We start from the raw sequence: 16126 nt of genomic DNA, 5'->3' as shown, positions 1-16126 counted from the left end.
TACATTAGCGCGCACACAGAGATAAGCGCACTTTAGATATTCATGCCTTTACAAATAACAATAGTCATAATATTTAAAGTAAACAACGAAGGACACTTTTGCTACACGATAATTTCGCTAGAGCCTACTGGATTTCAGTTTCACATTTTATAGAGAGGCTTAAGATGGCGGAGGAGCCAACGTGAGCCCAACATTAGGGACTTTTATATGTGCACAATGACAACGTGGATTGCTACGATCGACGTCCTTTTAATGCACTGCCTTGACTGGACGTCACACGTATCAGTCCACGCAAATCTAAAAGTCCCTATTGCAACCATCGGAGGTTCTCAGGGTGAAAACGATGATGTAACTTCGGTTCATTCGTTGTTAGGAGGACAGGCATCCGTCATGGTGGTAGAACGAGCATTAACTGTGGTGAGGGGGATGCCCTGGTCCATTCTCTGCGTCTGTCGGATGGTCTTGGCGTGAGTGCAGGTATACCACACGGCTACGAAACTGCTTAGTGCCAGCAGCGACAGAGACACACCAACAAAGGCCATGGTACCGATCACTCGATTAGAATTTGAGGCTAAATGAAAACCATCAAACACAAAGCAAAAACCTGTTTGTCAGGAGCCAATTAATCTGCTTGACATAATCATTTCTCATCCTGTTCTCACATGTTATTATACGACAGTATACGACTTACAACAATTAAGCCCCCTTTCAACTAAGATTTAAACACGACGTTGAGTTTTAGGCTTTGTCCAAAATAACTATACATATTTTTGTGAAAAAAGAAGGGTGATTGGAATACCTCGTCTATTTTTCGCGTATATGTGAAACCGACAGAGAAAGAAATTACTACGCCATCGCCTGAGAATAGGTTTACAACTTTGAACCTATCAAGGAGTTAATATTTTATCCTAACTCTTTGAACCTATACAAAGACAGGGGCACAGTGGCCCTGGGAGTTTGGGGAGTTTTTCACAAGTAACCGGTCGATTTCAGGTCTGCACTGAGAGCCATCCGAATTCTCCAACGGAATTTCAGTGCCAATCCGACCCTCCTACAAGATATGGAGAATAGAAATAGTTTTGGCATACTTACGCTCCTTGCACCTCACACCTACAGCGTCTTTGTTCGTGCAGTAGCCGTTTAACCAAGTGTAATGATTACAGTCGTCCAAGTTGACCTCATAACCGGAACAGTAAACACTTCTCAACCAGATCAGCCCCGAACCACTTCCGAAAAACGCCCCTTTAAGGGCCTCAGCGTCCTCAGTGATGTATCCCAACTGCCGGCATACGACCTCCGCCATGCTTTGTAAGGTGTTATCCGCCACGTAGTTGCCACACACAGTTCCCCATCGTCCATTGGCGCGGACTTCTAGCCGACCTTCGTATTCCGATGATGAATTCACCAAGCGAATGTCGTCTATTGAGATAACGCTTGGTAGTACTGTCGTAGGATCTTTATAAACAATAAAATAATAATAATAATAATCTTTTAAAGTCCACTCCGAATTTTATTAAACCAAAAATGGAAATCCAATTTGCCCAATTGATCGTGAGCCCGGCAGCCACTGAGCAGCGCCAGATCGACGTTGCTCTATCCCTTATTGTTGAACGCCAAACAAGGTAACAGCAACTCCCGTCTTTTAACGTCTATTGGTATGACGCGGCCGGGGTTCGAATCCACGACCTCCCGGTTGTGAGGCGGACGCTCTATTGACTGAGCCAACACACCGGTCATGGGTGATTACAGAAATATTATGATATCACCTCCCTGTTCCATAAAATTCACTACGACACAAAGTCATGTTCTGGCGAGAAATGCTCTGACCTGTCAATATCCGAAACTGACCAAGTTCTTGGCCTTAAGCAAACACTATACCTTACCCTAGCCCTTACCCTAACCCATATGACAAAATAAAGCCATTGGCACAGGTTGCTAGTGTATATGTCACCTAGAGCATCTTAAGGCTCGTTCAGATAATGACCTAATTATTAAATTATAATTTCTGAGTCTTAGTCTGAATCTTTGTGGCGTCATCCCAACAAGCAGCCAGCTTTTTTTATTTCATGTTTGACCTTGGCCGAGCCAATCGGCACTTTATATATCACATGATCTCTTTACACTTTAATTATTTCCGTATTTCATTCTTCTTGTGTATCTTATCTAAAGACTATCTCTGATATATGCTACAGTTTCCCAACAAGTTATGTGCTAATGCACAGTTATTCGCCAAGCGAAGGAATTCAATAATAAAAATTGTATCGAAGAAAAAGAATAAGAAGCACACTATTAATACGCGCAAGTCCTTTGTTGCGAACATGCAGTTACCATTCATTTAGCCACATTCAACCAAGGTGAGATAACAGATTTGTTTTTTTTTACCGCGGCATAACATCTGGTGTATATATTATGATTGTTAGTTTTTTTTCTACTTACGAAAGCATTGCACTCCAGCATTGACATATCCTCTTTGGCAATACGAATCGGTGACACCCCATCCGTTATGCGTGCAGTCCTCTAACCTGTCATCATAGGAATTGCATCTGACATTAGTAAGGTATTTCGGTCCTGATGCAGCGCCGTACGTACCACCAGTTCTAGCCACCCCAACATCCCCTGTATACCCGAGCTGCCGACAGACTACCCTTGCGTCATTGTCATCCCAGCCTCTATCACAGACGGTACCCCATTGGTCATCATGGAAGATCTCGACCCGGCCTTCGTCTGGACTAGAACCAGCCACAAGACGGACAGCTCCTTCCAGGGAACCTTCGGGACAGAAACAAATAACTTCGGACTTACATCGAGAAATACAGAGTGACACATAAATCATTCCTGTAGATAAATGTTGCTTGTTTTAAACGGCTCGTTCAGATGTAACGCGGCAAATCCGCGGCGCTTTTTGTGGAAACGTAAAGTGTAATACGCTCCCCCCCCCCCCCCCCCACTCAGTGTTATTTAGGGTACACGTATGCTTGTTTTCTCTTTTTGAAAGCACCCCCTATCTGAGGACTGCCAACATTTCCGAACCCCCCTTTCGCGGTCTTTTCGCGGGCTTTTCGCGGGCTTTTCCTGCCTTGGAGACCCTCCCAAATACGGAAAATGCTCAATGTACCCCCCTAAATTCGGAATAATTTCCAAGGAGTCCAAAGAGATGAGAGAAACAAAAGAAAAACACCCCCTTTTTAAAGAAATCTCCGGGTGAAAAGTCAAATACACCCGTTTTTTTTTTACAATTCTCGGGCCGGACTTTGTCGCACGAATAGTACCCCTTTACCGGACATTTTGGCAACACGCATGCGGTCATTCCGACCCCGGAGTGGGGGGGGGGGGGTCGGGAATACACTTCACATTTCTGAATGTTTTAACGCAGATCTCAGTGAATACGCGGAGTTGCCATTAATTTTACCCGAATTTTACAGGTACAAAAAAAAAAATTGTTCGCAGCGTTTTTCCGAACAAGCCTTTACCGCGTCACACTGACTTAAGCCCGTTATTCCATAAGTTACGTTTTTCGATTCAATATTAGTCATGCCACGTACAGTGAACAAGAGGCCAGCTAGGGGCCACACATAATGACGGCTACGCCCAGAGTTGTCTTGTGTAGATCGTTAAACCACTCGTCCGCCGAAAGTAGATATCCGGACAAATCCGATACCTTAGTTGAGCTAGCTAGCTAGGCCGTCGAACCCTACTCCAAGGGGTTTGCGTTACGGTGACTAGAGATTGCGCCTATATCTCCTATGCATTTATGCATGAATATCTTTGCATGAAGCAAATGAAAGAACGCTCACATGCATCGGGTATACCGGGCCATTAATACTGTAGGATTGCTATAGTCAAGATATGTAAATGCGAGCGACGCAATAAAACTTAGTATGTTATCGCATTGCTCGCATCGAATCTATTATAAACAGTAACATATATAATATTCACTACTCCATTATATTTTGATCGCAATTTAATTGTGCAACACACTTCTGTGAAATCCAAAGTGCTGTTGCTCGTTCGTACCGCATATCAATATTTACACCGCGTATATATACTTTGCATTGTTAGTCTTTTAATGTTTAACTCGGATGCTCGATCGAGACATAATCCAAAATGCTCACCTTAAAGATAAAGACCAGTATTGGAAACGCCCCAATTTCAAAAAAATGAAATGGAAGCTCTTATTACCAATCATGTGAAAGAATATGTTTTGACTAATACATGATGATAACATTTTTGCCGGGAAACCGCCTACTAATTGATGTATTTGGTAAATTAGTTTATCTACATGGTCTGTGAGAGATAAACGCACGTGTCGCGTATAGTCCCATATACATCTTTCTGTGCACAGTGCTTGTAACTTTACGAAGACTGGGCCATATGTCTTATCATTTTGATGATTCCAGAACCTTGCAGTACACACCAATACTTATATATGCTAGATGATCAACCTTTTCTGATCGATTCCACAACGTTTCTTTCACAATGCAATCGCATGACCATAACTGGTCTTTACCTTTAACTCTAAATGCGAACCCTAACTCAGATCCTAAATTACATTTTTTTAGTACAAACAATATTGTTTCTGATTAACATTGATATATGATTATGTTAAAAATGAATGATTATGAGAGGGTCGACATTTCTTTGCAAAGGCCTAATACACTGTCTTCACTTGCCACCCTAGCTACAATGAAATATTCGCTGCCAGACCTCACGCATAGAGGTGTCGTAGTCGAGTGGTTAAAAGCACTAGACGGGGAATGCAAAGGTCGGGGCTCCGAGTCCCAACACGACACTATGTCCTTTGGCAAGGCATTCATCTACATTTGCCACTCCATACCCAGGGTAGAGGTAGGGACTTGGTAGGATGACGAAAGCATTTATGTTAGAAATGGTGATGGTGCACATTGTTTCTGAATGAATCCGATGACCGGGGTAATGATGTCTGTAAAGCTCTAGGTATTTCGTATTAAGCGCTATATAAATCCAGATTATTATCATTATTAATATTACTGCAAACTTACTAATGCAACGAGCTCCAGCCACATCACTGGGGTCACAATTGTCACTGCCGTCGTTGCTGCTCCTGCATTCATCCAACCTGCTTTCCGTGCCACTGCAGAAAACGCCTGTAGAGTGTATTGGACCACCACTCCAGTCGTCCGCAGTCCCGAATGGAACACTGCCACTGTCATTTTGGTATAATCCCAGCTGTCGACAAACAGCCGTCGCTTCTGTAGCACCCCAAGAACTACGATTGCAAATAATGCCCCATTGGTTATTGTTATAGATCTCAACCCGACCTTGGTTTGTCGTGTGTCCATCAATGAGACGAACATCTCCTTCGTTGGGAACTTAAAATCAAACAAAAGGATGGACCAAATATTAACCAAATGTCATTTTGAAAATGCAAATGGTGAAATAACAAAGAAGATATCAGGGTGGTATGCTGAAAACGATCGATGTAAGCGTGAAAAACATACTTAATATTAAAAACTATGTTAAAAAAACATGTTAACATAATTTTTGGCAGGAAGATGGAGCGCTCATACACGCATAATCTTAGCATAACTTGCAAAGCATGATAGTTAATATAGTTTTGGTATTCTGAAAATTGTTCTAGCCGAAATTGGTCTGGAAGTCTTTTAAGTACTGTACATCGTCCTATTTATACTTTGAGAAACAAGTTTCACAGAAAATACGTGTTTACACAAGCGATGAGAAAAAGTAGGATGGGAGTTGTGTCCCGAAGCTGAACAAAAGCAAATGTATCCCTTTTGCCTTTGGATTTAACGAACTGCAGGCCTATGTACTAAAGATGCAGAACTAACCATCGTGAATATTAATCCTTTATCATATTGCATAACAAATTAGTCAAAACAAAATATAATAAATATTCCACGTAAAGTTCTTCAAATTACAGTTTTCATGGTTTTAAACCAACTGTCCAGATAGCCAACCTGTCCGGGCACACAACGTCTGGTTATATTCAATTCAATAAGGGTTTATTCGTATGATGTTCTGGCAGCCGAAGCTGAATTGCAGATCATTTGTACAAGGTAAAAACATCATGATATTTAAAATACACTGAGCATTATACATTTTGACATAACTAAATTAGATAATATTATTAATGCAAATATTGTTGTTGTATATATATATATACATTGAATTATTCTTAATGCTAATATTGTGAATTGTCACTAGAAAGTGATCTAACTATTGATGACAATTCATTGTCTTTGTTAATTATATGGTATTTTAACTAGTAGTATATTTGAAACAATTGTGAAAGAAATAGATATGTTTTTAATTGTAAATTGTCATGCAATTCAGCCCAGGCTGCGAAATGATGATATTAATAAACTGAACTGAACTGAATAAAATAAAATTAATGACATATAAAAGGATAAAAATACTGGACACATTTATACACATAATAGGCAACATCATTAAACATAAACATATACAAAAATATATATGAAGCTTACTTTTTTGAATAATAATCGTTTAAGATACGAACAAAATAGGGAATAGAGCTGTTATTAAAGCGACTAGTTTTACAAATAAATTGAGAATATTTCTGTACATTTCGTAAATTAAATTTAACAATTCTTTGACTTGGTAGCCATAACGAACACAAATCATGCTTTTCTAATTTAATGGCGAAATCAAAACAAAGTTTATTCCTACGTTCTTCCAACGTTAACAAATTGCACAGTTCTAGAGCATGATTATATGTTTCATAATTAAGTCCCAAAATAATTCTACATGCCCGTTTTTGTATTCGTTCAATATTATCTGTTTGTATACGTGTTAGGTTGGAATGAAAAAGTGGTGCACAATACTCTAAAATTGGTCTTATGTATCCAGTATAAACAATAACGAGATCAATAATAGGTAAATTAAAACGTTTCAAGGTACGTATATAACTTTCTACTGCACTTCTTTAACATTTCCTTTACTTGAGTAAAGAGCTTATTTTGTAAAGATGTGTGGTCCTATTTTATTTTCATACTTAATCTAAAGCGAAATAAACGTTACATTCCAGAACAAAAATTCATTAAAGTTGGTTATACAGTGATATAGACGTCAGATGATTGTCACAGAAATTAGATACAAATCAAAGGAAAGGAGACATTTGATAATAATGGTTAATGCCATATTTCATCTTTGAACTTACCAGTGCAGATAACAGCAACATCCTCAAGGTGTGAACAGTCGTGCGAGCCCCATCCATTACTGCTGCAGTCATCCAATCGAACTTCGAAACCGGTGCACCTGACATTATCCAAATGTATACGGCCATTTGCCCTTCCATAGTTATCACCCCGGGTAGCACTAGCATTGTTTGTTTGATAGCCCAACTGCCTGCAAAGTACCTGGGAATCTGGGGAGCCCCAGCCATCGTCACATATGGTCCCCCATATGCCAGCGTGGTAGATCTCGACCCGACCCTCGTTTGGACTGTTACCATTCACCAGGCGAACATCCCCATCTTCAAGATCTTTAAACAAATATAACATAGACACTGGTATAATTCCAATTGAGGGAGGGGGGTAACATCATGTTGCAGGATCTAGGGAGGGGGCCGGGAACAGTACTCAGGCATTCTGGAAATGGACTTATCAGCCCAGTGCGTGCAATACTCTGACGAGTTTCCGAATTGCTGTAGGATATACAAATGGGGACAGCAGCCGTTTCAGAGGCTAAACAAATAGGGACTTTTAGATTCGCATGAAGACAATAGGTCTATGCTACGATCGACGTCCTTTTTAAATAATGCACTGCCTTGAATAGACGTCACACGTATCAGTCCACGCAAATCTAAAAGTCCCTATTGTCTGACTCTGTCATCGTGGCAATAGCATAAGCCTTTGGAATAAAGTCGGCTACGTGTGTGCACATTGTTTACACTATGACACCTTTCCAAATCGCTGTAGTGCATTCTCTTGGCAATTCTCCCCGAGGTATTACTGTGCCACCATATGTATATAATGTCTGTATTGTGAACACAAATCTTGCTCACAGGAAATGTACATGTATGATGACAAACAGTGTAAACACAAACTAGTTTAACTGAACACATTGCGTGTTGAATGAAATTGTTCCAGGTCCTCGCAAGGTTCAGATCGGATAAATTTGCCATTTCCAGGCAGTCCACGCCAGTCTGTAGTCAGTTTAAACCCACCGCCCGGCCGCTTGGAAATGTCAAATTTACCCGATCTGAATTTGATATGAACTTACAGGGACGGGGTACAGACTAGTTGGACGTATTGTGGACTGTTAAAGAACGAGCTAGGATCGTATTATAGACATTAGTCCAGTCCGAGCCCGTCCATGAAGTCATTAAACAGATCGTAAATAGTTTCACACACTTTGAGCCCGTTTGGCAACATTTTTGAAATCGTAGTTTGGTGTGATGGGGGCTTTAGGCTTTCAACTTACCCGCCGGGCAATGAACTGCAGCATATCCGTTATCCCCACAACTATCGTTGCCCACTGCGTTAATGCTTTTACCGCAGTCATCTAGCTTGTATTCTTGGCCTACACAACTAACATTATCAAGGTGTATTGGTCCAAGACCGGGTCCGTATGTTGCACCGCTGATAGCAAATCCAGTATTTGGCTTATATCCCAGCTGTTGACATACAACCCAGGCTTCAGAGGCACTCCAATCCGAGGCACAGACACTACCCCATCTCCCTACGTAGAAGATCTCTACCCGACCTTCGTTTATCAATGGACCATCTTGTAAACGAACATCTCCGTCATCAGGCACTTTTGAAATTAATACAATGAAAGAAGAAACAAGGATGAATGATGGATACGACAAATGTTTCTTTTTCTAATTTGTTTTCTTTTCTTAAAATATTCTAAAACTATTGCGAAATACTGGAATCGCATAACGATTCTAAATTTAACGATGACAAATGTTACAATATATATTATTGTAATACTATTAAATAGGGGTGGGGTAGATCCCAAGATTTAAGAACAATAGGCAAGGCCACGCGGTTCATTTACGAAAGTAGGCCTTCTATTAACGACAAATTATGTAGCGAGGAGAAAAGTTCAAATATAGTTTAGTGGCCAAGATCATGATGATGATGATGGTGGTGGTAATGGTGGAGATTATATTGATGATAATAATAATAATGGTGATTATAATAATTATACAGAAGAAATGGAGGGTAGAAAGAAAAGAAATATATTAGACTTCCCCACCCCCTTCCGGCGGTTTTACCCAAGCCGATGGCATGACATCAGACTTACAAGAGCATCGTACTCCGGCATCTTCGGAATGTGTACAGTCGTGGCTGCCCAAAATTTGACTGCGACAGGATTCTAGTCTGACCTCTCTGCCCGAACACTGGACGCCATCTAGGTGTATTGGGCCAGATCCTTGTCCAAAATATGCCTCTCTATATCTATCTCCATCAAATGGTTTGTACCCCAGCTGGAGGCACACAACCCAAGCGTCTTCGACGTCCCAAAAGTCATCACAAACGGTACCCCACTGGTCGTCATGGTAGTACTCCACCCGTCCCTCCATTAGACTGTGACCACCCACAAGCCGGACATCACCTTCAAAGGCAGCTTTAAAGGTGGATCATATAATGATATCAATAATATTAATAATAATAACAACAACAATGGTAATTATGATAATGATAATTATAATAATTATAATAATTATAATAATAATAATATTGATGATAAAAATGATGATACAAAGCGGGTTCTGGTAGGTCTTATGTAATCTTTGGTTACCCATGGTGGTCCTTTTGCCCTCAATTTGCTCTTAGCGCAGTACAAAAAACTAATTGAGCTTCATATAAGGTTCAATAAGGCATAACTATTTTAGATTACTTTTTATACATGCAGAAAATATTTAATAAAAATATTATACGATGCTAAAATACTTTACAATGAATTACATTACATTAACAAACATCGCATTAAATTAATTACAATTACAATATAGTTGCGTATAGTTACCATAATAAGTATTGTAGGATGAGAACAAATGTAACTTTAATCTACTCTTAAATAAATCAAGAGACGGTGCCTCTGGGCATTATTAGGTGGAAATGATGAAACATGTTTAGTTTTGTCAAAATTATGTTACAACGATATTGATTTATTTTCATTTATTTTATTTGAGCGAGGGACCCTACCTCACCCGATGGCCGTTCTTTCGTTGTTATTGTGGTTTGATGATCACATATGCATATATATAGTCAGGTGCCTAAGTACCCCCGTCACACCGCCAAACCGACTCCACACCGACCCCAAATGCGAGAGATTCTTGGTCATTTGGGGGTAATGTTTTGCTGGGTCTGTTACAATGTGGTGACGATTTCGTCTTTGTTGGGACTGAGTTTCAAACACACTTACGTGGGCAAACCACTCCAGCATCTCGATCATGGCCACACGTGTTGTTACGCCATCCGCCACTGCTGCAATCTTCAAGCTTGATTTCAGTACCTTCACATTGAACATTACCAAGATGTATTGGACCAGTTCCTTCAGCATATGCACCCCCACTTATAGCCTCGGCGCCATGTTGGTAATTTCGTAGCTGTTTACATATAACTGCAGCGTCATCGTTGTCCCAATCATCATCACAGACTGTCCCCCATTCTCCTTCGTAGTAGATCTCTACCCGACCATCCTCCGCCGTCGAACCATTAGCCAGGCGGACGTCTCCTTGCAGATAAGGACCTTTAGATGAAAATAACAATGATATTAATAAGAAGAATAATGATGATAATAATCAAATGAATAAATAATGATAATCATATAAATAATGATATTAATAATAATATCAATATGATACCAATACAAAATAATAATGATATAATAATGATTATAATGATCATAACAGTAGGCATATTAATGATGATAATTATGATAATAATAAAACTATTAAGAATAATATTAATAATGATAACAATAATGATAATTAAAAAATAAAAATGATAATAACTACAACAACAACAGCAATAATAATGATAATAATAAAAATAATAAGGATGAAGAAAATAAAAACAATCATTTACTGTTTTGGAATAAAGCACATATATGATGATATTAGTCCTCTATATCCACTTCCAGATAACGTTTGATATTCTAATCCTAGATTTAGCTCCGACAAACGTCGCTCTCAGTGCATTCATTAGGGACTTTTAGATTGAGTGGACGAGAACACGACGAACGCCGACTGATCATGCGTGTCAACGTACTTAACTGCCCATGTTGACTACAATTAGAAATCTTTTAGATTGCACTCGACAATATACATGCATGCAGGAAGTAACACTATGAACATCACGGACAAAGAAAGAGGACAAAATATACAGTTCCTCATTCTACCCTCTCCTCAGCAAAAGAACAACCTTTCACTGCTATTATGTAAAAATGTGTAGAACAGGTGAATATGCATGTGACACCTGTTCTATACATCTTTACATAATAGCAGGGAAGGAATGTTCCTTTGTCTACCTGAGGAACTGTATACTTTATGCGCACGCGGCATACTAGTACATTGAGCATGTAAAGGCGCTGTATAAATATCAATATGTATGTATGTATGTACTAGATTTAGGAAAATCAAGGTTGACGCATTCTCGATCGCCGACTGAGACGACGTAACGCATGCACAGTGCCTTAAAATGACGTCACACGTTGCAGTCAAAGCTGTTGACGTGCAAATCTAAAAGTCCCTAATGAATAAAACCTAAGACGTAGACACGTATTGCACGTGCATGGATTGTAGTAAATGTAGATTATATAATGTCTAGCCAATGGACGTTAAATTGCTGCGACATGGATTCGCCACCAGAGCAACCAATACAAAAGTATTCTCACCACATTCGACTGCCAAAACCATTTCGGTAAAAGAACCTGATTCACCGTAGACGAAACATGCATCTATTCGGTTTTCTGACCCATCGCAACTATGGACTAAACCGAACGTATGAAGAGGTCCATTTCCGCGGTTCATAACAAACCCGCGTACATTTGTGGTGTCTAAGCCCAGCTGTCGACATGCAACCTCTGCTGTGTAATCAATATAGGACCAATATATTTGGTAGATGAAGCCCCACGTGGAATTGTGGTAGATCTCCACCCTTCCCCTGCTCGAGGAGTTACCATCTTCAAGACGTATGTCCCCTTCGGCAGGTTCGGATTCTGTCAAACAGAAATATAAAGATATAAGAGCTACGTCAATAGAATGGGGGTAGATAACTGAAATACATATATATATATATATATATATATATATATGTATATTATGTGTACACTGTTGGTCATAAAGTTGGATAAATTTGTTTTACCCCAACTAATGGAATGATTTTGAAAATGATTTATTCGTAATAGATATAGATAATACCATATGGCATGGCCGTGCAGAGGAATTTTTCCTGTTAGGGACCGGCGAAAAATGTAATGAGTTATTTATAATTTATTGCATTTTCCTTGTTTTTTGATATGTGTGGACTGCCCCTACTCTAGCCCCCGCTGCGTACAAACATGATTCAAAGGCAAAGCGATGGCCTCGTAACTGTGAGGCCCCTGGATCAAAACCGTATGGATGTGCTATATGAGTGCCCTTTTGTGAGGTATTAATCCTCATTACTGTCAGTTATGACCTAAGGGCGTAGCCGGGTCCCCAATTTTAAGGGCACAGTGGCATAAACATGCTTTAGCAGTCACGCAAAACAAACACTCACAAATTATTCAATACAATCTGAGAATGTATACTATTATCTATACCTATTAGGAATAAATTATTGTCAAAATCATTCCATTGATTGGGGTAACAAAAATTATTCCACCTTTATAACCCTACATGTTGCATAAACAGGACATCTATATATATATATATATATCCCTAAATGGTACATTAACAGGACATCAAAAAACTGGTATATTACCCTAACCCTAAGTTCAACAAAATATAACTAATGACTAATGATTAAACCTACTGTTTCTTTGGAGGCCTTTACGTTTCCTCTTCCTGCAAACGTACTTAGAGGGCAGTAATTACGTAAAGTTCTGCTATTGACCATGTCCATTTTATGTAGATACATGTACATAAAATAATTAAATAAATTAAAAATTCCATCGCAATACCTGAACAATTACAATAGTCCCGTCACCCATAGGTAAATATTATTGTATTGTATTAGTTAAGTCTTATTTTGAACGTATTTGCACCAAGATTGTAGAGTAATCATGTACTTTTAAATTGCTACCAGTTGCCTGATGATCGCTCGCAAGGCGTGAAACTCGGAGTTGCAACCATGTTCTGTTAGTCTGCCTTAATCAATATATATATATATATATATATATATATATATATATATATATATATATATATTTATATATGTGTGTGTGTGTGTGTGTGTGCATGTGTGTGTTTATCTTCGTATGTATATGTGTATATTATATCCACTCAATGGCGTATTTTAAGAAACATACGAAAGACGATTATCTAATGCAACACAAAAAATAAACTGATCATCAATTGGCAATAATGCATAACTATTGTCTTTTATCTGTTCTAAAAGATTTAATATCAGAACTGATCAATTGTTAGTATCGGTGGCTTGTCCTGACACAGACATAAAATCAAATAAACATACAAACCAACAAAATGTATATTTCTTTTCTAGAGAGGATATTAATTGGTCCAAAAGAAAGAGGCATACGAGAAAGAGCAATGGCAAATATTCGCCATTTCGCCTCAAAGTTTTCTTGTATCATAAGAATAGAATAGATAATGGACACCTCTCCATCTAATGACCTAACAACCATAAGAAAACTTTTGGCTGTAATATTCTTATATTTCTTTCTTTGATACATTAGTGTGGGTATTATGTATATATATATATATATATATATACATATATATATATATATATATATACATATATATATATATATATATATATATATATATATATATATACATGTATAACCATATAAAAATATGTGTGTATAATGTATATTTATTCATCGACGGATCATCAACTGGACTGAAATAGTATTTCTAAGCAAGCATCATGATATTTCGAAAACATATCAAGATATAATAGACATTGATATTTCAGATTATGTTCAAGCACTGCAGAAAGAAAACAAAAGTTGTAAGATCTTGTTGTGTGAAACAACTGGGATGATAATAATATTGGGAAGTATTAATCACAGCTATTGTAAAATTCATAATCCTATGGCGGTGCATTGTCACGCTTAAGCTAGCTGGTGACATGATATCACAAGAGGCTCAAAAAAATTTGGGGAGATTTTCATGGTCGAGGTGGGGCCGGGGGGGGGGGGGGCTTAGCAGTATGTAGAATAACATGAGTAAGAAGGGGAAAGTATATCATGGTCAATATCAAGATGAATAATAGATACAACTAGTTGAAGATTTATCTACCTATAATAATGTTTGGAAGGCAATTTGGTTGCATCTGCATGTCATTTGACCTTTAGTGAAGCCTTTGCTTGAGCTTATGAAACCGTTATATTCATCTCGTTGCAATCCAGAATGCCACCGTTTCCCCTATTATACTTCCTTCAGCAAATATGACCTCTCAAAAATTTCAGTTGCTTCAAAATATTTAAGTAAAGGATTAAATATACACTAGCACGTGCCGAGAAAAGCCACCGTTTGCTGAAAAAAAAACAATTTCTATATTTTTTCTTACAGTATCTCACAATTTCGCGTCATGGCTATTTATAGCACGACATCATACTGAATCTATAGGCTGTTCATATTTGCCTAACGGTGACATTTCTGCTTGCATGCAGGCGTGACTGGTCATAATACAGGTATATCGTTTGGTATGCAGTAAACCATGGTCCATTCGGATTGAAAAATAAAAGAAGTATATTACAGTCAAACCTGTCGATAGCGACCCCCAAGTGGTCTTTGTAGACAGGTCACTTTAGTACATGTTTCAATGAGAAGTATGCAAGGAAATAAATTATGTGGGCTTTGTAGACAGGTGGTCACTAAAGCAGGTTTCACTGTATATACAAACAAATTTAAGGTTTGTCGTTGAATTTACATTTATTAAACCTCACTTCTTTTCAGTTCCATGAAAATCTTATTCCTCTATTAAAGGAAATTTCCTCTGAAAATGTATAGAAAATCATATCAAATGCTGAAAAAGTACTTGAAATTTGCTAATAAATAATGCACATATTTGTCATAGTATAATTTATATAATTACCCTTGGTATGGAAAAGAGATTAAAGTGATTTAATACATTAAATCAAAACATAACCCAAGAACATATTCTATCAAAAAAAGAATGCAAAAATAAATTTCGTAAAACTGTTTGACATTTTTGTAAACACAGTTAAATATACTCTCCCTGCATTTTGTGGAAAATACCATTTCTGGTAAGTAAAAGGCGCTTCATCAAGTTTCTATTGCAGAAACTGATTATATATGATATATGATAATCATTCAAATGTTCTGCAAATCATTTTTTCAATTAGTGATTATTGTGGCAACGTCTTTAGAAATAAAAATATAATTAATTCATAAAAGAGACGAAATAGAAAATATAGAATAATTGTATTATGCAAAACAGTAAATTAGTTCGTACGAAATGAAAATTTATTTGCGCCCAACATGAACAAATTATTTCAAATAAAATCGAATGTTTCTTTTTCTTTTCTAACAGAAACTCTCGATTTCCCGTCATGGCTATATAAAGCATAAACCATAGGCTATTCATACTTGTCATTCGATGTCATTCTTCACGATTTAAATATTGTATAACTTGCATGTACTTACCACATTGTATTAATCTTGGGACCAAGATTACAAAGGCACAAAAAATCCATAGTTGTATACAGCCCCCCATCATTGCTTTTCCATGAATGGACGCCATATTTTCTTAATACAGGCTTTCTAAAGCTGATATCAAATGATTTGCTGATAGCAGGCTAGACCTTAATTCTGTGTATCACTATTTCAGGGCTATTGAACTATAACTTCTGCCAACAACGTCCACGTTCTGTCGTGATTGTGTCGACCAATATCAACTGTCGAAAAACGATGTTACATTCGATAATTACACAGTCTAAAATTGACCTTTGACCTCTG

At 38.0% G+C, this 16126-nt stretch overlaps 1 protein-coding gene across 1 annotated transcript; it reads right to left on the bottom strand.

Annotated features, from left to right (window-relative positions):
- LOC586783 (deleted in malignant brain tumors 1 protein) lies at positions 1-16126 on the bottom strand. The gene is made up of 10 exons (XM_786550.5): positions 15815-16126; positions 11869-12192; positions 10396-10722; positions 9271-9594; positions 8443-8775; positions 7178-7501; positions 5019-5348; positions 2437-2769; positions 1093-1455; positions 1-571 (listed from the first exon to the last, which is right to left on the bottom strand). Exons 1-10 carry the CDS (start codon positions 15909-15911, stop codon positions 360-362), a joined length of 2967 nt encoding a protein of 988 aa, XP_791643.4. The 5' UTR covers positions 15912-16126; the 3' UTR covers positions 1-359.

This window comes from Strongylocentrotus purpuratus, unplaced genomic scaffold (genome assembly GCF_000002235.5).
Source record: "Strongylocentrotus purpuratus isolate Spur 01 unplaced genomic scaffold, Spur_5.0 spur5_scaffold_16, whole genome shotgun sequence".
NCBI classification, from domain to species: Eukaryota; Metazoa; Echinodermata; class Echinoidea; order Camarodonta; family Strongylocentrotidae; genus Strongylocentrotus; species Strongylocentrotus purpuratus.
Note: the sequence above shows the minus strand (reverse complement) of the source record. Positions and strands in the feature narration are given on the sequence as shown.